The sequence below is a fragment of the Monodelphis domestica genome, chromosome 1 (genome assembly GCF_027887165.1).
Source record: "Monodelphis domestica isolate mMonDom1 chromosome 1, mMonDom1.pri, whole genome shotgun sequence".
Classification (NCBI taxonomy): domain Eukaryota; kingdom Metazoa; phylum Chordata; class Mammalia; order Didelphimorphia; family Didelphidae; genus Monodelphis; species Monodelphis domestica.
In genome coordinates, this window is record NC_077227.1 from 207,323,753 (window position 1) to 207,350,956 (window position 27,204).

The window sequence follows — 27,204 nt, forward strand, 5'->3', positions numbered from 1 at the left end:
CCTTCCCTGTTTTGTCCCCACTCGCCGACTCCGCTCGCCGTCATGGCCGTGCGCCGCCGCCTCGCTCTGCTCCCGGGTTTGGCGCTGCTCCTGGCCGCGGCCTGCCCGGCCGCTGACGCCACCTCCGATGTACTAGAGCTCACGGACGACAACTTCGAGCGGCGCGTGGCCGATACAGGCAGTGCCGGCCTCATGCTGGTGGAGTTCTTCGCGCCCTGGTGAGGAGACCCGGGGCTTTCTGAGAGGCCTGAGGGAGAGAATCTGGCTGGGGGTGTGGGGGAGGGAGTATGTGGAGTGCCTAGGAGCTCGAGGCCAGTCACTACCGCCTCTCCTGCAGACCCCATGCCTCTCCTTAGAAGGGCCTCCCTGGGAGAGAGTAGAAGTCCATCCTCGGCCTTAACACTCGGGGTTCCCCACCACTCCCTTGGTCCTAGTCTCCTCGAGTGGGGGTGGGGAGAAGCCTCTCGGGCCTTACTGAGCGCTGGGCTGGGCCACATCGTTACCGGTGTTGTTGCAGCACTTCCTCTTTGCAAAGTGCTTTAATCAATTTACCTTCCCCGCGAGTAATCTCAATCTCGTCTTCTTCACTTATGTACACTTTCTGGTAACTTTTTCCTCCTACAGATAAGACTGCTGACGAAACCTTATTCTCTGTACTCATGTATCCCATTAATAAGAAGAGGCACTTGGGCCTATGGTGAATTTTCTTCCCCTTCTTGCCCCTTCCCGCAGTCTGGTTTTGTGACAAGGTTACTTCTGGCCGCTGGGCAATCCTGAGTTCTTAAGGCTCTTATTGACCAGTATGATAAATATGAAGTTAGTGATTGTTTCTAGGGCCTTTCGTACAAGGTACTTGAGAGGAAAAATCGTGACATATATAACGTTTTTAAATTTGTTACCTGGATGACCGTTATTTGACTAAAGAGATTTAGGGAAGGAGCTGTTGGGATTGAAAAAAGCCTGAAATTTACCGTCAGATAGAACTTTCCAAAGCAAATTCATTTTTAAGAAACTCTCTAAGTGACCCCAATGTGTACAGTACTTATTGTTGGAGGAGAAAAAACCTATTTTCACAGGGATTGGCAAGCCCCAAGCTACCAAGAAATGTGGATTCTAATGAAGACAGTATAATTCAGAATAGCTAATAAAGTAAATCTTTTAAAAATATTTTTTCAGAAATATTATTGTATTTCTCATTCCTAGTACCTTACTCCTTGGGGATTTGACTATTGTTAATGCTGGCTAGCTTTGTGGTTATTCAGTGTAAGTTAGTGTGGGCCACTTTGCCCAGTATTGACTTAATGACCTTGGGCAAGTCTCTTAACCTTTCACTGCTCCAAGCAGCTTTACTAGAAGTTGGAAGAATAAGTTCCCTCTACAAAATCGCAGGACTGGACTCAATTCTTCTCCCCTTGTAACTAGAACGATGCCTCAGAATTTCTGTGAATGCTGTAGTCCTACAGCTAACAATTTAATGATTTAATTAAATTAGAAAGAACTCTTAAAGACTTATCATGTGACCTAGGCTTCACTGAAATTTTATGTCTGTAAACCATGGATAAGTCATATAACTTCTCTAAAACTTAAATTCTTAAATTACTCAAATTTAAAGCAGGGATAGTCACATCCTAATCCTCATGTTTGTTGAAAACTTCAAGCACTCTGAAAATGTGAGTTTGTGCTATTTGTGCCTATTCTATAATATAAATATACTGTCGTTAAGGAACAACATTTCTCAGCCTAATGATAATAAGCTTGAATAATTCTCAACAATGTACAACATAGTGTTTTCATATTCATGAGTTCACTTGATGCTTTAAACAAACCTGATAAGGATTATTTACTCCCAGTTTACAAATGAGGAAACTCAAATGGATGCCTGTTCAATGAATCTTAAACTTGTGTTCTTTGTCATGTGCCACACTACCTATGTTAATATATGGCCTAGTATTTAGTCCTCTTGTTCCCTGAAACTAGAATGAGTCAACTATGGAAACTCAAAATTTGTTGATTTTTGTGGGGATAACATCAAAAGTGATTTGCTGAGGGATATGGATTGTGTTATAAAGCAAAAATTGTTCTAGTTGGTATCTTCTATTCTTCATTTACTCTGATGGCTTTGAAAACCCAGCACATATTTACAAATGTTTTAAAAATGAAGGTTTTCCTCCTGTTATCATCTGATGGCATATACCACAACTTCAAATTGAATCCATTCTTAAACTGTTTAATGGCCTTTTCCTAAAGACTACATCTCCCATCATGCATTAAACTATCCCAGGAAATGGGGTGTGGATTCATGCTGTGGTGTCTGTTTTTAATTGGCTTAGAAGATAGCATCAGAAAGATAAAATTTCTGTATAATTTGGAGTTGCTATCCTTAAATGGTGCTACTACCCAAATGCAGTCTATAAAGGACTTTTAATACAAATTATTAAAATTCATGTTTTAAATTTTTTCAGCAGGATCTAGTCTCACCCAAGCCATTTAACTTTAGTTTTCTAATGTGTAACATGAAGTAGTACCTATTTCACAGTTCTGTGGAGATCCAAATAGGATAATTGTAAAGTGCTTTGCAAACTTTAGTGCTATATAAATGTCAGCTGTTACTGTTAAAGCAAAAGTTTCATAGTAGAGTAAAATAAGCTTATTTTGAGCAAATGTTGCTTTTATATTTTGAAGAGCTTTTTAATTCTGGTGCAGTCAGGGCATTTTTTTTTTTGTCATTCCCTTCCCCTCTCTCTTAGTTCCTTCTTGAAATGGCATTAGTATTATTCCTGATAATAGTAGTAATTATTGAAAAGGTGAGGGTAAAGTACAACTGAATTTGCCTTGCATCATTCTTCTGTTTCGGTTTAAATTTTCTTGAAAAGTTAAGGCTAACCAATAGGCATAGGTAGGAATTAAAATGACTTTCTCCTAAGTCCTTTAATGTCACCAATATGTTCTTTGTCCTTTAAAAGAATGATATTGCACTGGCATTTTGTCAGAAACTGAACATGCAAATAAAGTTTTTGAACATTGGAAAGTTAAATATATTTATATAAAAGAGCTTCAGATTTCTAGTCAAGAATTTGGATTTACAATTTGGCTCTTCTTGCTACTTGTGACTTTACACTTTGAATCTCCATTTTCAATGCTTTGTATAACTGAAGACATTGATCTCTGGGACCCTTTAACTCCAAAACGTGCTTTTGAACAAGCCACATTTATTCCTGCTTTAATGCCCTTATTTTACTGTTTTGTTTTATTTTTTTTTCTCATAGAATAACCTATACTTTCCTGTGAAACCTTACCTGTCTTGTTCAGGGCCCCAAACCCATTTCTTTGCAAATCCTTCACCAACTGTATCTTTTCTTCTTTTCTGAACAGGATCTTATAACACTTATTGATATGTTAAATCTTGCCTCAAATTGTAAACTGCTTGAGAGAAGTACCTTTATATTTTGTATCCTCCAATGTCCAACAGAGTCCTATATTGTATAAACTTTAGGTCATATGCTATTTAGGGCACTTGCTATTTCTGGGGGCACAAAAACAAAAAAAATTGCCCCTTTCAAGGTGCTTATGTTCTATCAATAGCATTTTTTTTTTTAATTCCTTAATGAAATGAATAGAGTATTTGGTAAGTTAGAATTCTCAGTACTTATTTAGCTTTCCAGATTTGACAAAATATAACCAGTAAAAGGTTAAACATTCTCTGTAGTAGAAATATTGGCATGTTAGGCTAGACTTAAAATTCAGAGATTTAAACGTTGCAGATAGGGCATACCATTCTTTAAGACTGAAAGAACCTTTTTAAAAATCATTAGGACTATTTTTGACTTGAATTAAACAATAATCAATGAATCTCTTGTCAAGAAGCAAGTTTCAAAAGTTGGCAAAATCATGAATGTTTTAACTTAAACCTTTTCAATTACATGTAATCTAAATTAGCTTTTTTTTTTTTTAATTTCAAAATTAACTTTGTCTTTTGTAATTTCCTCTATTTCTTATGTAGTTAAGAATTCTGCCCTCCACCTTACCTGTGAAAAGGACCTAATTTTATTATGTGACCTTTAGTATTTATGGTGCTTATACTTTTTGAATTTATTAGAGTGTGTAATGTGATATGTTGATCTAAACTTAATTTCTGCTGAATTACTTTAACGTTTTCCCAGAAATTCTTATTATATCGGTAGTTCTTCCCAAGTAATTCATGATCTTGGATTTGTTATTTATTAAACTCTAGTTGATGTTAGTTTGTGATTCTTCTTTATCTAGTCTAACATGTACCGTTTGAGTTTTTAGTTAGCTTATTCTAGTGGAAGTTGATATTTGGTTAGTTTAAAACTCATTTTCAAAGCTTAATTTTTTATGCCTTATTTGGTTTTAATTTTCCTAAGTGATTCTCAAAAAGGATTTCTGGCAAATGCAATAAGATCTTTACCTTGGATAAGTTTTTCCCAATTTCATAATCTCATGTTCTTTTAAATGAAGTTTTGTGATGATCAAATAATTTCAAGCCTTGTTGATGATGAGAATACATAAAGATAGACCTCATTTTGTATTTGAAATATAGTCTACATATTTTAAAGGCAAGGTGAATCATGATTTCTTTAGTGATTTATAGGCAGTTGAACCTAGAGGTGGTCATCTGGCATCCCTTTATTGTTTTTCCCTCTTGTTTCTCTAATTGTTTCTGCTCTTAGTATTGGGAAATATTATATTATCAACTTCTCTGAGTAATCCCTTGGCAATTCCATTGACTTTTGATGTTCAGCTGATTATGCTAAGAGTATACCTTGCTCTTCTGATTTTGTTGTACACTTGGGGTTTTCACGAGTACTCTTGAGATAGAGGATCAGGTGTCCCTAAAAGAGCCCTCCGGACAGAATTAGTTGACAGTGCAGCCTCCCTGATGATCTCTTGGAGCCAGGTCAGGTGAGCAGTTTAACTCATTATACATGGCAGACTTGAATACAGGTATCCTGTCCCCATCAAGGTTTAGATAGATTGTGGGTCAGCATACGAAATAAATGGAATTTTTTTGAGACTCTTGTGGAAGCCACAGAAGATACAAAAAGTTTAGAAACTCAGAAGTGCATGAAGTATATGCATAAGGTGTATTTGTAAACACCCCATAAAAGAAAAAATTTAGACGTCTCTTTGTGTGAAGACCCAAAAAATTTTATGCTAATTTTCCAGATCAAGGTGTCACCACACTCCTAAGCCCTGCTCAATGTGGAATATCTGTACATTGATTTTTTTATGCAAGGTTGAAGTTCAATGGAGAAGGAAAAGGTCGTCTTCCTTAATTGCTAGTAAAAGTGTTGGTTGCTGAAATCTTGATGAGAATTGAGGAAACAGCAGTAGTACAGTGGAAAGAGCATTTATTCTAAAACCCAAGTTCATGTAAGTCACTTAAGCTTTCTGTGCATTATTTTTCTTAACTTTAAAACAAGGAATATATCGTCTCTAGGACCCCTGCTAGCTCTGAATCGTTTGATTCTGTGAACTAATCATTGTTTGCCTTAATTTTCTTTTTCCTTTAAAAAATAAAACAGATTATTGTACCAACTAAAAAAAATGCATGAAAATAAAAGAGCAGGAGCAGGCTTCACAATAAATATCTTTATGCCTCCATCTTAGCAGAAAGCATGCAGAATAGAAGAGTAATGACATTTTTACTTATTGAATGTTATGTTAATGTGCTTAGATTTGAATAATACGGCATCACTGGAAGTTCTTTATAAGCCAGCTTGATCCTTTTCTATAGTTTCTGGCTTTTGGAGTTTTGCCTGATCTTCCAATTTTCATGTGAATCCACTGAGGAGTGATAGTAATTTTGTTTCTGCATATTTCTAAGCAACCTTTTGATTCTGAAAGCCTTGTGAAAAGACATGGTGAGGACCTAAGCAGTGCTGTACCAATACTGTGGCAGAAGTAGCAAAAAAGAACCTGTGCCTTAATTTTTCTTTTAGGTTCATTATTTTCTCTTTTTTATTTCACCTCATTTCCCAGTATTTACCCTAGCTCAGGGAATTCTTTGCTACTTTATAACCTTTAACAACACTCCTCCCCCCCATCCCCCAATCCCATGATACTGGCTTCCTTTTTGTCTCTCTGCCTTTCCTCTGGTTGTTCCTCATTGGAATGCTGTTGGAATGCTTTCTCTCCTTATCTCTGCCTGGGTGCTTCTCTGGTTTCCTTTAAGACCCATTTCTATAATCCTGCCTTCCACAGGAATCCTTTCTCAATACCTCTTAATTCTAGTGCCTTCTCTCCATTAATTATTTCCTGTTATCCTGTACATAATTTCTTCATACATATTTATTCGATTGTCTTCCTTTATTAGATTGTGAGCTCCTGGAGGGCAAGGGGACCATCTTTGACTTTCTTTGGATCCCTAATGCTTAGCACAGTACCTAGCACATCGAAAAAAATGATAAATACATGCTTACTGACTGCCTGACTAAAGTAATGAAAGAAAAGGTACCTTAATAGCAATTCACAAAGGTTTATAACAGCAGTATTTGTTATCTTCTGGTAGTTTATTGATTACATTGTGGCAGCATGACAGCACCATTGGGAGGTATAGAACAACAGACTTTTCTTTGGAACTGTTATTTGGTATTGCTCTCTTGTCCTCTCTCATTTAGACATAAGATTAAGATTATGTAGCTACTGATTCTACCTGGATATGTCAGAATCAGCTTTTAAAAACTGATACAGGGGGCAGCTGGGTAGCTCAGTGGATTGAGAGCCAGGCCTAGAGATGGGAGGTCCTAGGTTCAAATCTGGCCTTAGCCACTTCCTAGCTGTGTGACCCTGGGCAAGTGACTTGGCCCCCCTTGCCTAGCCCTTACCACTCTTCTGCCTTGGAACCAATACACAGTATTGACTCCAAGACGGAAGGTAAGGGTTTAAAAAAACAAAAAACTGATACATTTTGTTTTTATATCACCTTCATTATCTTCACTACACGGCTACCTCTTTTTTAACATCATCTTCAGTACGTATCTTCCACCTTCTCTACCCAAAGAATCATCAATGTAGGATGGTAACAGAATAGAAAAGAAAAGAAAAAAAGTATTTGTTTTTCATTTTCTTTGTAAGAGAACATCATGGCATCATCTTAAAATCAAATTAAATAATGTTTTCCTGCTGGGAACTCTGCTTTACTCTCAAATTTATAATGGGTGTAAATGGGCTTATAATACAATGTAGTAGGGGTGAGTGGCTAGCTTAGTAGATTGAGAGCCAGGAGGTCCTGGGTTCAAATGTGGCCTCAGACACTTCTAGCTGTGTGACCCTGGGCAAGTCACTTAACCCCATTGCCTAGCCTACTCTTCTGCCTTGGAACCAATACATAGTATTGATTCTAAGGTGGAAAGTAAGAGTTTAAAAAAAAATACTAGATAGTAAGTTTCTAAAAGTTTGTGGAACCTTCCAGTGGTTGGAGATTCTTATTAGAGAGCAAAGTTAGCAAACTGATAGAATCATAAGTTTTAGACTTTAAAAGAACCATTACATCCAGGCTTCTCATTGTAAAGAGGACATTGAGGCCTTTAAAAAGGTGATTGAGCATTTCATCCAGAGTCACACATGTGGTGTGGTAGAGGCAGTGTTCATTTCTAGGTCCTTTGACTCCAAATTCAACACTCTTATTTACCATACTACATTGATCATATTGAACATTGGCTATTTCTGTTTTAGGTGTGGACATTGTAAGAGGCTTGCCCCAGAATATGAAGCTGCAGCAACCAGGCTAAAAGGAATTGTTCCTTTAGCAAAGGTGAGCCCTATTGGATCTTGCAATATATAAATTTTAGTGCTCAGGCTCTTAGGACCATGGTGTTAGAGGATGCTGTTTATCTTACTACCATCACCTGTACTACACACACATGTTCAAATTATCATTGATTATAAGTCATGTTCCTTAGTTAGCTAAGGAACCCTATGAGGAAACCAGATTGACTCATTTAGTAAGATCATACCATCCAATAGTCACAAATGATGTAAATGAAAATCACATTAGAAATTGATGATAGTATTCTACCCCTAATTTTGTGTGGATTTGAGCATTACCGAAATGGTCTAATAAATGTTGGAATTATAAAAAATAATTATTAATTATATAAGGGATCATAAAAGAAGTAAATAATAAGAACTATGATAATAAAAGGGTTAGTAGTTCAAGAGCACAGGAGAATTTCTCAGTCCTACTAAGGGCCCCAGGTAGCACCAAGTAAAAAAGATGTGACCCATGGGTTAGAGCTAGGGGAAAAAACAATTAACTTGGAAAAAAATGAATGTAAAAATGTCAGGGTTAAAAGGAGGAGGCTAGTATGGGAAAAGATGTCATCATTTCTCCCAGCCACCACTGTGAATTAAATAGGTGATAGAAATCCTGAAAAGTCAGGAAGTAATAAGCAAGATTAAGTCATTCATGATGACTTATGGTTTTATGCGAAAAGAATAGGCCATTGTTAACAGTAATGTACATACACTATGATCAACGATAGGTAGACTTGATTGTGTACTTTTAAGTATTTAAGTTCCATGACCAACCATATAAAATTTGTCATCTGATTGACCTAGTAGTCTTTACCCAAACTAAGTGATAGGTTGACTGTAGACAATGACATTTCAAACATTTAAGCATGAAGTCTTAACCAGAAAACAAAGACTTCATTAAGTGAGGTAGCTCAAATTGATTTGATTGGGGGAAGTGGTGCTCTACAGAATCTATTATAGTCGTATTCAAACCAAACTTAAAACTAGTTGAATAATACTGGACTTGCCTAACCTTGTACCTAACCACTGAATTAAAAAATCGGAGGCAAATTGGCCATATATCTTTGGGATTCTGCGGAGTTTTTGTGCTTTGTTTTGTTTTTTAAGATATTTGATATGTTTGTATTTTAGGTTGACTGTACTGCCAACTCAAATACCTGTAATAAATATGGAGTCAGTGGCTATCCTACTCTGAAAATATTTAGAAATGGTGAAGAATCAGGTGCCTATGATGGCCCTCGAACAGCTGGTAAGGATATAGGACTTCATTTCTGGTGACATTGTACTTATAGTGCCAGTCATTGTTTTCTTTTGGAAACCTAACTTTACTAGCTATATTTTTTTCAAACTTGAGATCTCCATATAATTAATATTCTACAAAAGTTCTTACCAGTTTTTTGCTACTTTCTATTTTTAAAGTTTGAATGATGTAAGATATATGTACTGACACTAAAAGGTCCTAGAATAAACATGATGTGGCAAGTGCTTAAACTTAAGTTTTAGGGGATATTCTTTAGATTGCCTTTGAGAAAATAACTGTTTTTTCCTGGTCCTCTTCAAAATGAGCAAGGACAGTGAATCAAAGACAAGAATTGAACATTCATATCTAAAGAAGTTTTTTTTCATAGTGCAAATACATACACACAATTTCCTCATGTAAAATTAGGATAATAGATTTACTACATAATTTAAAATGTTAAGATCAGATAATCTATATAAAGTATTTTATACATCATGTAGTACTATATTCATGTTATTTATTGTTAAACACATATATGTCCAAACTAAAACTCTTAATTCTAGATGTTAAAGAAAAGAAAAATATTTGAGTTACCAAACATTCATGATTTTCTCTTAACCCCTCAACATTTTAAAACCCTGAGGTGAGTTATCTTTCTTCTTGGACAGACCCCATTTGTCAAGCCAAAGAAAGTAGTCCGGTTAAATTATAGTTTGGCAGATATTCTTATGTGTGTTCTTTTGTATTTAATCCTCCCCCCCCCCCCCCCCACCTGCTTTTACCGTTTAGATCTGTTAGGTACCTGATAAGAGACTTTTTGCTATTGATGTTGTCATTGTTTATTGTTTCTTAAAAATTCAAATAACTAGCCAGCTTGCTAGGTACTTGAACAGATGTGTGAGGAAACCTCTTTATTCGCTTAAAAATAATTTTATACTGGTAGAAAAGATAATAAATATTTGTTTCAGGTGTGAGCAGGTTCTTCTTGCATTTCTGTTATCAACTGCTCATTTAATTATCAGCCTTTTACTTTATAGTAGCTATGTGATCTGATTTGACCCATTTTTCTGAATCTCTGTAATAATGAGCCATATTACTGCTTATTGCAGTGTTAGATGATAAACCATGTTTCTTTTTTAATGGAACTTAAAAGTAAAGTTTTAAGTTTTAGTAGAAAACTGTATTTAAAATTCATTCTTTGCTGTGAACTTTCACTATTTTCTAAGATGGAATTGTGAGTCATCTGAAGAAGCAGGCAGGACCTGCCTCAGTTCCTCTCATGAGTACAGAAGATTTTGACAAATTCATTAGTGATAAAAGCGCTGCTGTGGTGGGTGAGTAGCAAAAAGTTGAACATGGGACAGAATCAGAGATCCACTTGTATGGAAAAGCACCAAAGTTAATTGTAGCTAAGGAAAGTCTTAGTGCATGTTTATTTGATGTACAAACTTCATTTCAGTTATGGTATCAAGATAATGTCTTTAGCATGGTATGTAGTTTCATGCCTCAAGATTCAATTACAGTTTAAGGCTACAAATTTTTGTAATCTGCTCTCCATAGCTATCAGTAATAAGTAAATTTTAAGTGAATGTATATGGCTATAGTTTCTTGACTGATTCCAGGGACAATCTGAACAGCCTCCCCCCTTCCCCCATTCCCCTAAATCTTTACCTTCTGTCTTAGAATCAATACTATGTAAAATTTCTAAGGCAGAAGAGTAGTAAAAGCTAGACAGTTGGGATTAAGAGATTTGTCCAGGGTCACAGAGCTAGGAAGTGTCCAAGGTCAAATTTGAACCCAGGACTTCCTTACTTAACTCCAAGCCTGGTATTCTATCTACTGTACTACCTAATTGCTCCTAGCTTATGTTCTAAAGTTTGCATTCAGATCAAAATTATGTACTCTCATCATCTAGCATAGGACCTAGCAAATGGTAGGAACTTAAAGATGCTTGATTGAAAAGGTAAATTAAAAAAAAAAATTTGTTGCCAGATAATTGGGTAGGAAAGAATAGATCCCATGCCTAGAGATAATTAATTTAAAAATACATTTATGTGGCACCTAAATAAATAAATCTTTTAGGTAAATAAAGATGGTGAGATGAGACATTGTAGGTCAGAATAATGCTAGACTAGACTTTGCTGTTTACTGACTAGATGATAATAGTAAGTCTTTTAATCTGTTTCTTTATAAAAGGAAGAGTTGGGAAAGATTTTTCTAAAGTTCTAACTCTAAAATTCTTTGAATTCTGCTCTGAAGTATAGGAAAGTTAAGTAACTGCGGCATAAGTAATTAGAGGCAAAGCTGGGCCTGGAATTTAGATATTGATTTTTCAAAGTTCCATGAAGTAAGTTTCACTGGGCTACACTGCTTTTTGAGCTTGACTAAAATTATGAGGTCTAGTTGCCTAGAACATAGAAGCTTATCAATATTTTAGAATTAGAACAACCTTAGACTTCATATAGTCCAACACTAAAAGAGAATTTGGACCTAAAGAAATAAAGTGGTGTGTGTGGAGAGAGGGAGGGAGGAACAGAGAGAGAATTTGAGAATTTTCAGGTATCAAATACTATTTTCTACAACAGAATGAAGTCCTTGGGCATGTTATCCTCTTTTTGAAAATGAGAAAAAAATTATAAATCAGAAGAATTGTTTATAGTTGCCCCATAGCATTCATACCTTTTTATTAATTTTCTTTCCTATATAGGTTTCTTCAAAGACTTATTCAGTGATTCTCACTCTGAGTTCCTAAAAGCAGCCACAAACTTGAGGGAAAACTACCGCTTTGCACATACCAATGTTGATGCTCTGGTGAAGAAGTATGATACTGATGGAGAGTAAGTGACTTGAGTAATAAGAATAGTTAATTTTATGGCCAAGGTATTGACACTGCAGCATTTTATTGTTTGGAGTCAATTTTCCTATGGATTCTATAAAGGAAATTGTGGTGAGGAGTGGGGCAAGGTGGAATAAGTTATCATCCCTAATTCAGGATCTGTGCCTGCACCACCTCAAACCTATGCAATGAGTTTTTAGTTCCTAATGCTTTTTGCACACGAACATGTACATACTCACCCAAATGACTTATTTTCACTAAGGGGCCAAAATTGTATTTTTTTTGGAGACTGACTTTTCCCCGGGGGGGGGGGGGGGGGGGGAGGAGTCCAGGGGTTTGGGGGAAGTTCATTATATTCCTTTACTCAAGACAAAAGACTTCTCTTTTTAAGAGGCTCTCTGTCTTACATATGCTTGATGAGAAAACATTTAAGTCAAATAGAATACTCCTAGAACACTTAAAAAGGAAATGTGACAGCGCCTTTTTTTAAAGGACTAGTAATATAATGATAAAAGTTATTTGTATATAGAACTGAATTTTAAATTTTGATGAGAATTTTTAGAATCACTGTTTGGCATTTAGGGCCTTGCTTTTCCAAAATTTTCACGGATTTAATAAAGATAGATCTTTTTAAAAAAAATCCAGATGGCTAGATTTAGAAAGTTCTATCTCTGTTTGTTAGGTAAGGTTCTATAGATAAAGGGAAGTGTCAAGGTATCTGTTGTCTGCTGAATTCTGTAATTGTGATTTGTCACCAAAAATTCTTCTACATAAGCCTTTTCTCTCTTTGGTAGTGGGTGCCCCTTGTACTTGCCATGTAGATATTTCTACCCCGTTTAGAGTGAAAAAAACAAAATCCTACCTTCTGTCTTATAAAAGTACAGTACCTTCCATGTAGTATTAATAGCCTTTCACCAAAACATTTCGTGAAAATACCTCATAATGGGATACGGTGGGTTACCTTTAAGTATGGAAAATGATGAATTAACTTTTTCAAAGAGGAATTTTACTTTCAAATCTTTCTATATCAAATGTTTCTCATCATGTATAATGTAAGCTCTAGAAAATTATTTTAATTTAACATTTGATGAAAGCATATTTTAGAGCAATATGTGCTCTGAAGTAGCTCTGAAGAGCAATATCTGCTCTGAAGTAAAAAATTCTAACTTCCTGTGGTTTAAGAGCTGAGCTAAATGATGTGTAAGGGGAATTATCTATTAGTATTAAAATTCTAGACTTGTTCCTCTTATTGCTCCCATTTATGTGTATTCATGACATATATTCCCTTTAGCAAACAAAGATTACTATCTTCAGATGTATATAGGAGGGGGCAGCTAGTTGGCTCAGTAAATTAAAAGCAAGGCCTAGAGATCTAAGAGGTGGGAAGTGGTGTTGGGTTCGAATTTAGCTCTCAGACACTTTCTAGATGTATGATCCTGGGCAAGTCATTTAACCCCTATTGCCTAGCCATTTCTGCTCTTCTGCCTTGGAATCAATACAAAATATTGATTCTAAAACAAAAGTAATGTTTTAAAAAGAGTGTGTGTGCATGCATGTGTGTGCGTGCTTGTGTACACGCACATATTAGTATATTATTGGAGGTTTGATGTCAGTTTGGGATGGAGTCTCCAGGGATCTGGCCTTGACCTTGTGCTATTTAACATTTCTTTTTCTCAGAGGTGTAACATAGCATAGCAGACCGTAGGGAGACCTGGATCAAATCCTGCAAACTAGGGCAAGTCTATTGAGTTTTCAGCCCTCTTCTTCCCCCCCTCCACCCCCAGCAACTCATTAAAACTTTGTTGTACTGATTTGCATTGGTAGAAGGAATTCCTCACTTGGGATTTAGCCACAAGTCTAGCCCTGTGCTCCTATCTCCCCACTTAACCAAAAAATTTCCTAGTGGGAAAAGTTTAGATAGCATTGATAGCCAATATGTTTAATGACAATATTCAAAAAAGATCAATCATTTTATTTGATAATAAGAAATGTAATTGTTACGTGTATTTTTTTTAAAACTTTAGTACAAAAATGGAGAATATATAGCTAGACAGTAATTTGAAAAAGCTAGTTATTTTAGTGGACTAAATGTTCATTATGAGTCAGATGCTAGTTTGGCAACAAAAAACCAAAGCATTAATAATAATAAGAGTTACAGTGTCCAGGACCAGAGAGATAGTGTTCCTCCTATACTCTTGACCTGTTCAGGAATATATATTATGTTTAGTTTTGGATACCACATTTTTAAGGAGAACATGGGCCATGTTTATCCTGGAAAAGGGGTTATAGAGTATTGTAATGATTGTCATGTAGAGAAGCAATTAGAATTAGTAGTACTTGGCCTCAGTAGACCTATCTAAGGATATAGATGGCAACTTTAAAGAGAGGCAGATTCCAATTTGATGTAAGCAAAAGTTACAGATTAGAACCACTCAAAAATGGAATTGACTTCTGTGGGAGCTGGTGAGTTCTTATTCATTGGAATTTTTTGTTTTATTTTGTTTTGTTTTATCCTTATCTGCTGTCTTAGAATCAATACTATGTTTTGGTTCCAAGGCAGAAGAGTGGTAAAGGCTAGGCAATGGGGATTATGTAACTTGCCTAGGGTCACATATCTGAGGTCAAATTTGAATCCAAGACCTCCCATTTCTTATCCTGGCTCTCAATTCACTGAAATACATATCTATCCCTCTTCACTAAAAGTCTTAAAGCATAGACTGGGTGATTCCTAACTGGGTATATGATGGAAGAGCTTCTTGTTAAGATTCAGGTTGGACTAGATGATTATTGGAATTCAGGTTCCTGGAAATAAAAGTCAGGGAATAGATAAGTATGAAAAATAAAATGCCAGCTTAATTGAGAAGAGGAAGACAGGAATGCCTCATTCCTAAAATGAACAACTGAATCATAGGAAGCTTTGGTTAGACCAAGAAAAGAAATATAGCATAAAATTTAAAAGTGAACACTGACTTTCTTGATAGCCAAATAATTGGGTTATTGGACAGAGGAATCCTAAGTTGAACCTAGTAATTATACTTTGTGCCTATAATTGCCAATCTGTTTGTATCCTGATTATAGTCACACCTGTGATCTGTTACTGAGGAGACTTGAAAGGAGAAAAAAATCTTATGTCCCTTAGGCCATATGCCTCAGGTAGTAGTAGTCCCCAAGTCCTTGAGTGGTGGTAGCAAATGCAGCTGGCTTGATACTTGTTTGTTGGGGGGTTTTTTGGCATGAGAGATTGTTGCAAACTGCTATATTCCATCCTGGACTAACTTATAGCAAATAGAGCATAGGAATAAAGCATTTTTAGCTTTTGACAGAAAGACAGGGAACAACATCTCTTACCTCCTTTTATTTATTTACTTTGACATTATTTTCATTTTAGGGGTATCACTTTGTTCCGACCTGCACATCTAGCTAACAAATTTGAGGAAAGCAGTATACCTTACACAGAGGAAAAGATAACTAGTGGCAAAATTAAAAAATTTATCCAGGAAAACATGTAAGTACTTCCTCATGCCTTAATTCAGATGACTTGGTTTCCAGTCTGCTCTTATAGCCCAGTTATTCAACAGAAGTAGCTGTAGACTTTGTCATGTCCAGTCTTTATGTAGTAAGATTTTGACTTGACAAGAACTTTAGCAATAATAGTTCAAGTCCACATTAAGCCAACAATATCTAGACCTTTGATTTTTCTTTTTAAATTTTTTTAAAATTCAGTTTTTCAGTTTTCTGAATTTTCTCCCTTGCCCACCTATTGGGAAAACAAAAAAGAAAACTATCCCTTAATGCAAACATGTATAGTCAAACAAAATTAATTCCTTTCATTAGCCATGTACATATGTAAATACTGAGATACTACCAGTTTTTCATATTTTAGTTTCTTTCTAATTGATGCAACTATCCATGTTGATAATGGATTGTTTTATTTCAGTTTTGGTATTTGCCCGCATATGACTGAAGACAACAAAGACTTACTCCAGGGCAAAGATCTACTTGTAGCTTACTATGATGTGGACTATGACATGAATGCTAAAGGTTCCAACTACTGGAGAAACAGGTAAGTAATAAGAACTAATTAAGATCATATTTTCCCTTTTTTCTTTATTTTGAATAATATTGGTGCTGTGTATGTATATTTATTAGTTCCCAACATTTTCTATTAAGATCAGGGTACTTTTAGCCCTTTGTATTATGCCTTCCTGTCTTGGAGATTCACCATCACCACCACTACTCCCTTCAGCTGTGGGAACTAGAACTATTTCTGGAGTCTAGTAGTCATTGTATATGTATACTGTATATGTGAAGCTGATTTTATTTGGACTCAGGTGAAAAATGGGAAAGATGTGCCCAGGCAGCAGTTTGTCTGAAAAAAACCAAACCCAGTAAGAGCTGCATCTGTGCTGTAAAAGAAAAAGTAAAGGTGTGTTTACATGCCTAGTTAACCCTTTTATTTTTTTCCCCCTCATGAAGTCTCCCTTCCTTGATTATTGCTAAGTGACCCTCCCTAAGGAAGATCTTAAACACAGTATAACAAAAGCTAGTAGTAATATACCAGTTAATTCAGCACCACCAAGTTAATAGCTAATATTTATATAGTGCCTACTCCATGCCAGGCACTATCTTAAGAAATTTAGTTACCATTTGATCCTCACAACAACCCTGGGAGATAGGTACTATTACTTCCATTTTACAGATGAGGAAACTGAGACAGACAGGGTAAGTGACTTTGCCCAGAGTCTGAAGGCTAGATTTAAATTCAGGTCTTCCTGACTCCATACCTAGCAACCTATCCATTATGCCCCCAGGTACCTTTTAATAGCACATTTGAATGAAGAGACTTAAATTCTCTAGGCTAGGGTGGAATTAATATAGCACCTTTTTCCTCTTCAGGAATCAGGTAATCTTAGAAGAGTATCATCAAACTCTGACTTATAGACATGTCATTTTCCATAGAGTTTGAAAATGTTAGCTTGATAAATATCTCTTGTTCCAAACAGAGTAATGATGATAGCCCAGAAATTCTTAGAAGCTGGACAGAAACTCAACTTTGCTGTTGCTAGTCGAAAAACTTTCAGCCATGAACTTTCTGAATTTGGCTTGGAAAGAACCTTTGGAGAGGTGCCTGTTGTTGCTATCAAAACCGCGAACGGAGAGAAATATGTTATGCAAGAGGAGTTCTCGTAAGTTGAACATGTCTGTTGGTCTTAGGGGGAATGAAAAGGGAATATGAAAACTTATATTCCTGCCATTAAGGGATCTAGAAGGAAGGGTTATTTATGATTGGTCATTAGTCCAAGGTTATTTAAATAACTTATAAGGGGCAGAATCATTTTCTTGGTGTCTATCCAGAAGCAACTTGGTAATAGAGAATAATTAGCTTTGCATCCACATTCTTGGAGTCATTTTTAGACTTCTCTATTGTTATAAGGAAAAGATAAGTTTAGGTTTGTAGAACACAGATGCATGAGACCAGCAGGAAATGATTCTGGAATGCTGCAGGCTGCAGTTGAGCTAAAAACTCAGAGATTGTTAGGGGCTCTCTGGATTTGAACTGGAGGGAGTGGATGCTGAGTCTTGAGGGTTTGACCCTATCCTTTATTGCTGCCTGTGTTGCTGTCCTTGTGCTGTGTGTCCTGAAAAAGATCTTAAGAAGCTATCTCTGTCCTGTGTCAACATCAAGTCATCAGTAAGCAGTGGTCCAAGTCCATCTGGACTTGGGACCTTTCCCTGGATCCCTGCCTGATCTGTTATTGATCAGTATCTCTAATAACAACCAGGAGAGGATCTAGTGCAGGATAGATAAATATGGAGATAGAATAGGAATCAACTCTCAGAAGATCTTTCACAAGAAGGCAATAGCTATTGGGTTACTTAGCTAGTAAAATTATTGTTAGGGATTTTCTCCTTATCCTCTTAACCTCTTCCTTTTGAAATAAAATATACTCCAATTTACTGAGACTTTGTTATCTGTGTACTGGTCCCAGACCAGGCTCTGCCTGGTCCAGGCTGACTATTTGACCCTTCTACCCACAGTGTAGAACCTGTTACTGGTCCATAGTATATACTTAATCCCATCTCCCAAAATACCCCATTACACTATCCATCCACTTTTTTGACAGAAAACAGATTTAATCTGAGGGTTTTTTTAATAGTCTATTTTGACAGACACAAGCGCAAACCACAACTTTATTTTCACCATGATTCTAGGTTCTGAGGAAGCTAGGCTTTTCTTAAGAGTCATTCAGCCAAACAGGGCAATGTGAGTTGGTGATGGCATTTAGCTCTTTTTGCAAAAAAATAATTCCCTAGTTTCCCTTTTCCCTCAAACTTTATTTACTTATTTTTGAGCCCTTACCTTCTGTCTTGGAATCAATACTGTGTATTGGTTCCAAGGCAGAAGAGTGGCAAGGGCTAGGCAATTGGAGTAAATTTTTTAAAGCCAGATATAAACTTGGGTCCTCTTGATTCTATGCCAGACACTGTATGTACTATGCTACCTAGTTGGCCCCAAATTTTCTAATCTACATTAAGTACCTTAGAAATAAAAAAGTGGCTAATAGAAGCCCAACAGACTACAGGCTATTCCCTGTTCTACCACTAGTTCTTCACCTGTTCTGAAAGTCAGTCAAGCTGCTTGTCTTTTTCATTTTGGAATTGAAGCTGAAGAAGGAGTTGCCCTGGAAACTGCTTGTAATGCTGATCTTTGTGGTAACAAGAGTATATGTTTTGTCTTTACATATGTTAGTCGTGATGGGAAGGCCCTTGAGCGGTTCTTGCAGAATTACTTTGATGGCAACTTGAGGAGATACTTGAAGTCTGAACCTATCCCAGAGAATAATGATGGACCTGTAAAGGTGAGAGCTGTTGAGGCGGAGGCGGAGGCGGGGGTGGGGGTGGGGGTAATATGCGCGCGCGCGCGCGTGTGTGTGTGTGTGTGTGTGTGTGTGTGTGTGTGTGTGTGTGTGTGTGTAAAAACTGCCTCTTCTGTTTACAAAACTATGTTGGATATTTCCAAAGGCACTGCCAAAGTTGCTTTTATACTTAGCATTGGAAATTTAACAATCCCCTCTAAGATCTAGCCTCTCCCCAAGTTCACAGAATTCCTCAAAAGATACTCCTCCTATTTCTAATGAATCAGATACTAAGATTAGAGTTATAAATCCCTTTGAGATTTGGGATGGTTATACTATATGAAATACTACTTTTAATATTTGTTGCTACCCTGGGGCCTTCTGTTGTAACAAATTCAGGAAGCATTTGCCAGGTTATAGAGATCATATTTTGTATGAGAAATTGAAAGGAATTGGGGGAGGGAGGGAGACTTTCCTGAGTGTCCAAATATCTCTGGCTATGGATTTTAATACTTTGTGAAGAGTACTCATTTGGTGATCTTGAATAATTGATAAATTTAGCAGCAGTGTCTCTTCTGTGAGGGAGATTGCTTCTCCACATATACAAAAATAAAGTAATCTTGGATTCTTTTTTGTAACTGGAGAATTTTTCTTTTTTTTTTTCCCAGGTAGTAGTAGCTGAGAACTTTGATGAAATGGTTAATTCTGAAAAAGATGTTCTGATAGAATTTTATGCCCCCTGGTGTGGTCACTGCAAAAATCTAGAACCCAAGTACAAAGAATTGGGAGAAAAGGTATGTTTGGGTCTTACTCTGAAAGTTGACTGAGCTGAAAATGTGTTTAGGACTATCTTTCTTAGCTACCTCAATGTACATAACCCCCTGAAAGTTTTTCCTCTAAATTAACTTACCTGGTTGATACTTATCTAGGCTGTGTAAATTTGAAGTTTAGCCATTTTGTATCTTCATTGGATGAGCTAATAAGGTGGGAAAGGTCAATGTTCTCTCCTTTCCTTCTCTCCTTCTAACTAACACACTAGTTCTAACCTTGTATAACTTCCTTACCATGGCTTGAATGAGTATGCCTAGAATTGGGAATTGTAGGACTGAAGTTTTTCCTTGTTGGTTAGTCATCGTTTTGGAGGATCTAACAAGCTTTTAAATGTGTTTTGTTTATATAGCTCAGCAAAGACCCCAATATTGTCATAGCAAAGATGGATGCTACAGCTAATGATGTGCCTTCTCCATATGAAGTCAGAGGGTATGTAAATTATAATATTAGAATGAACATTTTAGTATAATGGGATTTACAGGATACTTTAAAAAGTATCAGTTATAAAAAAAGAATCAGTAAAGTAACAGTTGCCCTATCTGTGTCTGAGATATACATATATGTGTATATATGGGGGAGTAGGATTTTAAGACTTTATAGTTAGTTTTTTACCTTCTTAACATCTTCATCTCCTTCCTATAAATTCTCATAGCACTTTCATTATAATTAAGGCAATATAAACATACATACCAAATCAAAACACAACTCCTATTATAGTGCTTGCTATTCTGGCTCAGAGCTCTTCTAGTGTGTGCCTAAGTGTGATAAGCTATATGGGTTCTTACTTGATTTAATATAGAATAACTTGGTTGCCAGTGCTTCTAGGATAAAGAATTGAAGAAAATTATTTCCAGAGTATGGAGCTGGAGAAGGGTCTTGGCAGAGTTATTTTGAAGTTTAAATAACATTCTCTTCTTTCCCCAGCTTTCCTACTATCTACTTCTCTCCAGCCAATAATAAGCAAAATCCACGAAAATATGAAGTAAGTATCAGTATACTAACCCAAATCACACCTGTAGCCATTGTCAAAGAAAAAGTAATACCAATGTTGTAGTTTTCCTGATTTTTGGCACTAGTCTGCCAGAAACAGTTTAATTTGTCATTAATTTGCCCCCAACGCTAGAAGTTTCTAGTTTGGAAAGAGCTTTCTAAATTCACAGTGTCCCCATGCTTTCAGACACAGACTAACTGCCCCAGGAATATTTCAGGTAACAGGAATCTTGGAAAAAGTACAGTCTGGTTCCAGAATTGAGCACCCAGGTCACTTTTCTTCTTTTATCACTCTCCTCAAGGAATTTGGGGGTTCCTGCTACTGAACTATGTCAAGTATCCAAATTGAAGAAGTGTAATGAAAGTAGGCATGTTTTGGGGGTGGACACTAGTCTCTTCAAGGGAAAGGAGAAGGAATGCCTTTAGATGCTCTTAGACTTGGGAAAAGGTTATAGTTTTAATCTAAGCAAGAGGTATTTTGTTGAGTTTTTGGATGTCACCCATAATCCATTCACTGAATTGAAAGCCTTTTTCCTTTCTTGGCCTGTTCCTCATTCTCTTGTTCAAGAGGCTTTTTTTCCATAGTCTACACAGGATTTTAGAGAAAATTCTCATTTGTCAATATTTCTAGATAAACTAAAAAGATTTTTAAAAATATGCTTCCACACTATTTACCTGAGGTTTTTTTTTTTCTCTTTAAGTTAGAAGTCCTTTTCTCCATCTAAAGAGATTCTCAGCTCTCCTAGAAAGTAGATTTCTTAGCTTCAAATCCAAAGGTTTTTGGGTTGAGAAGAAAAGGAGTCTCTGAGGTTCTAAAAAAAGCTAGATTTTTAGATAATTTTTCTTTATTTTCAGGGTGGCCGAGAAGTTAGTGACTTTATTAGCTACCTACAAAGAGAAGCTACAAATCCTCCTGTGATTCAAGAGGAAAAACCCAAAAAGAAGAAGGCAGAGGAAGATCTTTAAAGTAGCAGCCAAAACCAGACCACTTTGTATAAGGACTCTTTTACCAGTGATGGGGCAGCCAGTGCCTCAAGGATGAGTGGACAGTGTGGATGCCATTTGAATCCTGTTTAATTTTGTCTAAGCTGTTTCTTTAGGTGCACTGTTAATGGAAACACCAGGACTAGTTGATATTTGTTTGTGATTTGGGGGGGTGGGGGAGGATTATTTGTGTTGAGGGAATATTGTGGGGATGGGGAGGGAGTTGAGCCCAGGGTTATTTTCTAATTTTTTTTTGTACATTTGGAACAATGACAATAAATGAGCCCCCTTTAAACTTAGTTTTTGGGGGGTGGGGGATGGAGGTAATGTTGGCAGTTAGATGTAAAGCATTACCTTATGCCACATAACTAGCCTGATGTAAACACACAATTGTCCCCATGTTTACTACCCAGGCATTTTTCTTATGATTATCAAAGATTTTGACTCTTTTTTTCTCATGGATTCTTCCCAGCCCTGCTCATGTCCTAATGGGCAAGTTGCTGTTTATCCTTTAGGCACCTGGGACCATTGCTTGTTTATACCTCCCTAGGGCTGCTCTTAGCCCAGGAGTCCTGCTATTGCAGTTCCTGAGCTTGGGTGTGGCTTTAGTTTGGGGTTTATTCCAAACTGTTACTGGAACTGCTGATACTAATATGGGTGCAGTTCTATGCATCCTACAGTCTAGGGTGTGGTACAGTAAACTCTTATTTGTAGGGACTGGTAATGGTAGAAATATTCTCAGGGCATCCCTTTTCCTCCTGCTATAATGCTCTATAAAAAAAAAAAGGATGGACCTAAGTGGTGCATTTCATTTGCTATAGATAAATGCAAGATTATTATTGTGTGTTATCATAGGTAAGACCTAGCTGCTCCCTCCTCGGGTGTAGTTTTCAGATCATTCAAATATGATAGCTAGAGACTGACTTGGGAAGTAATCTCGGTCAAGACAAGCTTCTTCATTCACTTAACTTTGTTTGTGTTAAGTAGATAGCAATTGTGATATCCTCCTCCACAAGCCTGTTCCCACCTTTGGAATGTTTGACAACAGATCAATTTGTACAAATCACACAAGAGCAGTCATCATTTGTTTTACAGCCATGTTTCTTAAATTCACTAAACATTCCACTATCTCCACATAGGCTGTTTTCAAACCCTGCCCTCAGTACACTTGAGGGGAAATGAGTTGTAAACAACTCCTAAGCAGCTGTTATTCTGGTCTCTTAGGGTGTATCACAAAATTAGTTTTTACCATTAAGTCCCCTCAGTATCTTTTCTTAGAGGTGGTCTTCATCTCCACTTATCAGGGATATCAGAGTGGTGGTGAGGATGAAGAAACTGATGTTCTTGGGTATAGCTGGGAAGGAATGGCACTATGCCAACATAATCTGGATAGCATCAAGTAAATATCATAGTAACAATAGAAACCAAACCCCTTGAGGATTTGTAGTAGCACCTGCTTCCAACCCCCCACCCCCCTTCCTTAAGTGAGGAGATCAGTAGTAGACTCCGATGCCTAAATCATTTGTTTCGTAGCCACCCTGTTTATCAGCATCTCACCAGAGGGACTTGGGCCCTCTTGACAAGCCTTAGCTGTCTCTGTTCTTCTCAAATTCTAGAATGAGGCTTTTGATGTGTGACAACTTCTGGTGCAGGTACTCACATCGCTGTTTTTCTTCCTTGTAACCTGGACACCGCTGCAGAGACAAAGCTAATATCTTAGATTCCTTACTTCCTTTCAGCTTCTCTTTTATCTACCCCTGATCCCAATCATACCTTCCTGAATTTTCTGTATTCTTGGACTATCTTATCTTCCAGCACCTGAAACAATAAGAAAAACATGACTAACCCCAAGTTGATCCTCAAGTTCTCTGAAAGGGAGGTAAAGGCTCTTTTCTTTTTTAAATTCTGTATAATCTAGATGTACTTTTCTCCCAAAATAGTGTAGTGAGTCAGTTTACTAGTTAATGAGTCCCTTTTTTTGAAAAGGTTTTGCCTACCTTGTGTTCAGGCGTGCCTCGTTGTACTCTCTTGATCTCCATTCCCAACTGCATGAATCTCCGGCTGACAGCCCCAACACGTGCATGTAGGGCCCGATATTCTGCATAATCTGCTTCAAAGTCTTTCTCATAGACATGACATTGTTCAGCATTGTGGATGGCTCCATACTGCCTGCCAAAGTTGGAAAGTCATCCTTACTCAACTGCCTCCAAATGTCATTTCTCAACCCCAGGAAGAGAGGGCAGGAGGGGAAAGGTCACTTAGGGACAATGATAGAAGGGATAAGAGACTCACAGGAAGTAGTCTGGTGTTTCTCCAGGAAGCAGTGATTGTGGGCCTGGTGAAGAAACAATGCTGAACAGAAAATGTAGTAGTATTCTCTTTAAACTTTAGGAACCTTAACCCCTATTAACATTACCTGCTTGTGCTGGGGATCTGTGTTCCTGCCTGGGAGCTACATCACAATCTTCTTTTTCCCATTCTCCTTCTTGTGGATCATGCCTGGGAAGCTCCTGTGGGGAGCTTGAGCCTCTGGGCTTCTTGTCCTCTGGTTCTGGTATGTCTGTGCGGGAGTGTCTTTTCTGAGAAAAGTTTAAAATATAGGTCATCAGCAGTCTTGGATCTGGCAGATACCTCCCCCCTCTCTACCCTAACTAGTTATATAGTAGAATTCTGGAAGTTGACTAATCTACATGTTTATATTCTAAAACTGAGAGGGTTCATGCCCCAAACAATATAGGAGAATTTCATGAAGCTCATTCAGTTAATACAGTATTGAAGACCAGTGGGTACCTGTTTTATTCTTTGCATGACTTTGGTCATGTTATTGAATCTTGGTTTCCCCATCTGTAAAATTGAGCATGTCATCTGAGGGTGGTGCTCTTGTAAGTACCATGCTACAGTGAATTACCCAGGGTGGTATTGTGGCAATAGCATTGAATTTGGAGTCAGCCTATTTTTAGCTCTTGCCTCTTTTATTTACTGTCTCTGGCCTTAAGTCGCTTCTGGGCCTCAGTTTCCTCTATAAATGAGGGCACTGAATGAGATGACCTCTGAGATCTTTTCCAGCTTTAAATACATAACCCTGTAAATAATCACTTACCATGTTCAAGTGCCTCTGGCTGGAAGATGAAGAGGATCTCTGATCTGGCCCCTTTGTGGGGTGGGAACTCTGGTCCCTACAATGTGAAAACGGTGGAAACTGATTTGAAACTTAAAGAATGCTTTTGGATTTCTTGCTACAGGGATTTAGGGAGGATATAAGGAAGCCAACACTGCCTTCTTCCCTTTCTGCCCCTCCTAGTTTCCCCTAGTACCTCAGTACCCACTGTGCCCGATGATCTCTGGAGGATCCTGGCTGTGCCTCTTGATTGTTGTCTAGGGGATCCAGCACCTTGTGAGGAGGTGACACTGGCTTAGATTGGCAGCAGCAATGTCAATCTGGAGCCCCTTGACTCCTGGGCCTCTTAAGTCTTTATTGTAACCCCATCACTCCTGGCCTCACCTCTTCTAGCTGGGGTTGAGGTTTTGTATCCAATCCACTGCTGTGCTGGCTCCCTGTTTCCCCGGCACCTTCATCCTGTTGATGTCCCCGAAGTGAAGATGATACTGGCACAAAATCTACAGCAGAACAGATGGTAATTCGCTCTCGAAGAGGACCTAAGCACTGAAGCAGTCCTGGTCCAGATCTGAAGGAGAGTGGAGGAAAGGAGAAAAGCTTAATAAATCTAAAGGATTCAACATTTAAATCCTGATTCTGATTTGCTATGTGCTTTGATTTACCTGCCCAAGCGGTGGCGCACAAGGTCCAGCCCACCTCTTGGCCCATCTGCTCCACATTGAGACACTATGAAAGAGAAAAGGCAGGAACAGCCAGGGCCAGGAAGTCGCAAGTACTGATGGAATAGAAGAAATCCAGTAAATTCAGTCTTCTCTCTTACCTAAAGCCCATCACCTCCCTTGAGGAAGCTCTTTAGGGACTCCCAGAGTTGTTCCATGACAAGGAACTAGGGATCCCAAGGGATTTAATTAGTCGTGTAAAATGTAGCTGACCTGAGCCCCCGCAGGAAGCACAACCTCCCTCTCTCCCTAGGGTCCAAATTCGCTTTCCCTCCTCCCCCTTGTGCCTATGTCAAGGCAGAATTGGCACCTCCATGTGGGCTCAGGTTAGACTGCCATAATAGGAGGGGGAAAGCTATGTGGTGTGTAGGTCACTCCAATTTCCCTGATAACTTTTGAATAGAATTAAACCGGTACCCCCTCACCCCAAGCCTCCATAATGCTCTCGGTCCCATACCCTTCTCTACGAATACGGGGGCCCTTCACTCACCCCTCGGTTGCCTTGGAAGGTGATCACAGGCTGGGCCTGAGGGAGGTAAGGAAGGAGAGCTGAGGAGCAAGAAGTGACTAGGCCCCGTTGTCAGGAAGTCAATGACAGCTTCCTTCTAGTTTTTTGTTTAGAAAGAGGTCAGGGCTCTAGAAGTCTCCAGCACCCGCGGGTCCACGGAGGAGTGGGAGGCGGGGGTGGGGGTTAGGGGAGTCGGTGTGTGGATTGGAGTGACTAGGACGAGGGATACCGGAGCTAAAGAGCTTGGAGAGAAACCCCTATCTTGGATAGAAGTGCAAAGTCGAGAACTCGGGGGTTATCTGGGAGGGGAAGGATTCGCACCTGTATTCTCTGACAGTCTTGTAGCGCCCTCAGGGCTGAGTCGTTGAGTCGGAGGAGTAAAAAGCTGGTTCGGGGACCAGGAGCGAAAGAGAGCCGCAGCCTCCCGCTCAGAGCCTCTTGTGGTCCTGCCATGTCCGTGATACCGGAGACCAGAGCCGTGCGGGCTGCAACCGAACGAGGACCACTAGTAACCACCGCTGCGCTCCACCAGCCTGTCTGGTCTACTTCGGGGTGCCCCACCTAACCCTGCCCCGCCTCGCTCCTTGGCTTTGACCCCGCCCCTCCAGAGACCCCGCCCTCAAGTCTCCTGGGCCTCTGCCAGCCTGGTAGAATCCCTCAATCCACCCCTCCCATTGAGTGAAGGTCTCTCACCGTTTGGGCCTGAGTGATGGGATCTGGGACTGAGCTTTCAGACTGGCATTCTTGCCACCTTGGAGAATGCCTAGAAAGGGAAGGAAAAAAAGCAAGTCTCCTGAGAGAGTCAGTTTTTCTAGGTACGTTCCCCATTCCTGCCTCAGTTTCCCTGGCCTAACTTTGGGCAAAGCTCTTAGCTTTTCTCAGTCTCAGAACTGTGTTCTTCCGAGGGAGTTTTATCTTGGCGCCGGACCAAGAGGATTGAGGTCGCTGCTGAGAGTGGGGGGGGAGGGTTGGGAAGAGAATCTAGACTATAGGTGGGGTAAGCAGCTGAGCTGCTCAGGAAAGTAATGCCAGGAGCCCCCGAGGGGCTCGGGAGTCCTGGTCAGCGTCCCACAAGAATTCCAGGGGCCAAACTCCCCACGGGTCCGCTTCCTCTTGCCTGGCACGCTGTGAGGAGCAGTCACCTGAAGTCCGGACCCAGCTCCTTCAGAAGGCTGGAGCAGCTGCTGGGCCCTGGGGGCGAGGCTGGGAGAAATGGGCTGAACAGCCTTTCCACTGCTGTAGGCTGAGACCTCAGGGGTAAGGGGGCCTGGGGTGGGCCGCGGGGGCGCTGGAGATGAGTGACCTGGAAAGAAGGGGATGAGCCAGCCTTGCTCAGGCCACT

The 27,204-nt window shown here is 38.7% G+C and overlaps 2 protein-coding genes across 2 annotated transcripts; one reads left to right on the forward strand and one right to left on the reverse strand.

Moving 5' to 3' along the window:
• The first annotated feature begins 42 nt into the window (after window positions 1-42).
• On the forward strand, window positions 43-25,263 carry PDIA3 (protein disulfide isomerase family A member 3). Its single transcript, XM_001365773.5, has 13 exons — window positions 43-218; window positions 7,699-7,777; window positions 8,911-9,028; window positions 10,246-10,353; window positions 11,727-11,856; window positions 15,244-15,360; window positions 15,793-15,918; window positions 16,859-17,041; window positions 18,607-18,715; window positions 19,381-19,506; window positions 19,893-19,972; window positions 20,468-20,525; window positions 21,389-25,263. The coding sequence occupies exons 1-13, from the start codon at window positions 43-45 to the stop codon at window positions 21,497-21,499; spliced, it is 1,521 nt and encodes a 506-aa protein (XP_001365810.2). The 3' UTR covers window positions 21,500-25,263.
• Window positions 22,601-26,460, reverse strand: ELL3 (elongation factor for RNA polymerase II 3). Its single transcript, XM_056816004.1, has 9 exons — window positions 26,184-26,460; window positions 25,845-25,880; window positions 25,298-25,410; window positions 25,008-25,203; window positions 24,840-24,908; window positions 24,618-24,693; window positions 23,515-23,702; window positions 23,291-23,335; window positions 22,601-23,211 (listed from the first exon to the last, which is right to left on the reverse strand). The coding sequence occupies exons 1-9, from the start codon at window positions 26,313-26,315 to the stop codon at window positions 23,104-23,106; spliced, it is 963 nt and encodes a 320-aa protein (XP_056671982.1). The 5' UTR covers window positions 26,316-26,460; the 3' UTR covers window positions 22,601-23,103.
• Between the last annotated feature and the right edge of the window lie 744 nt (window positions 26,461-27,204).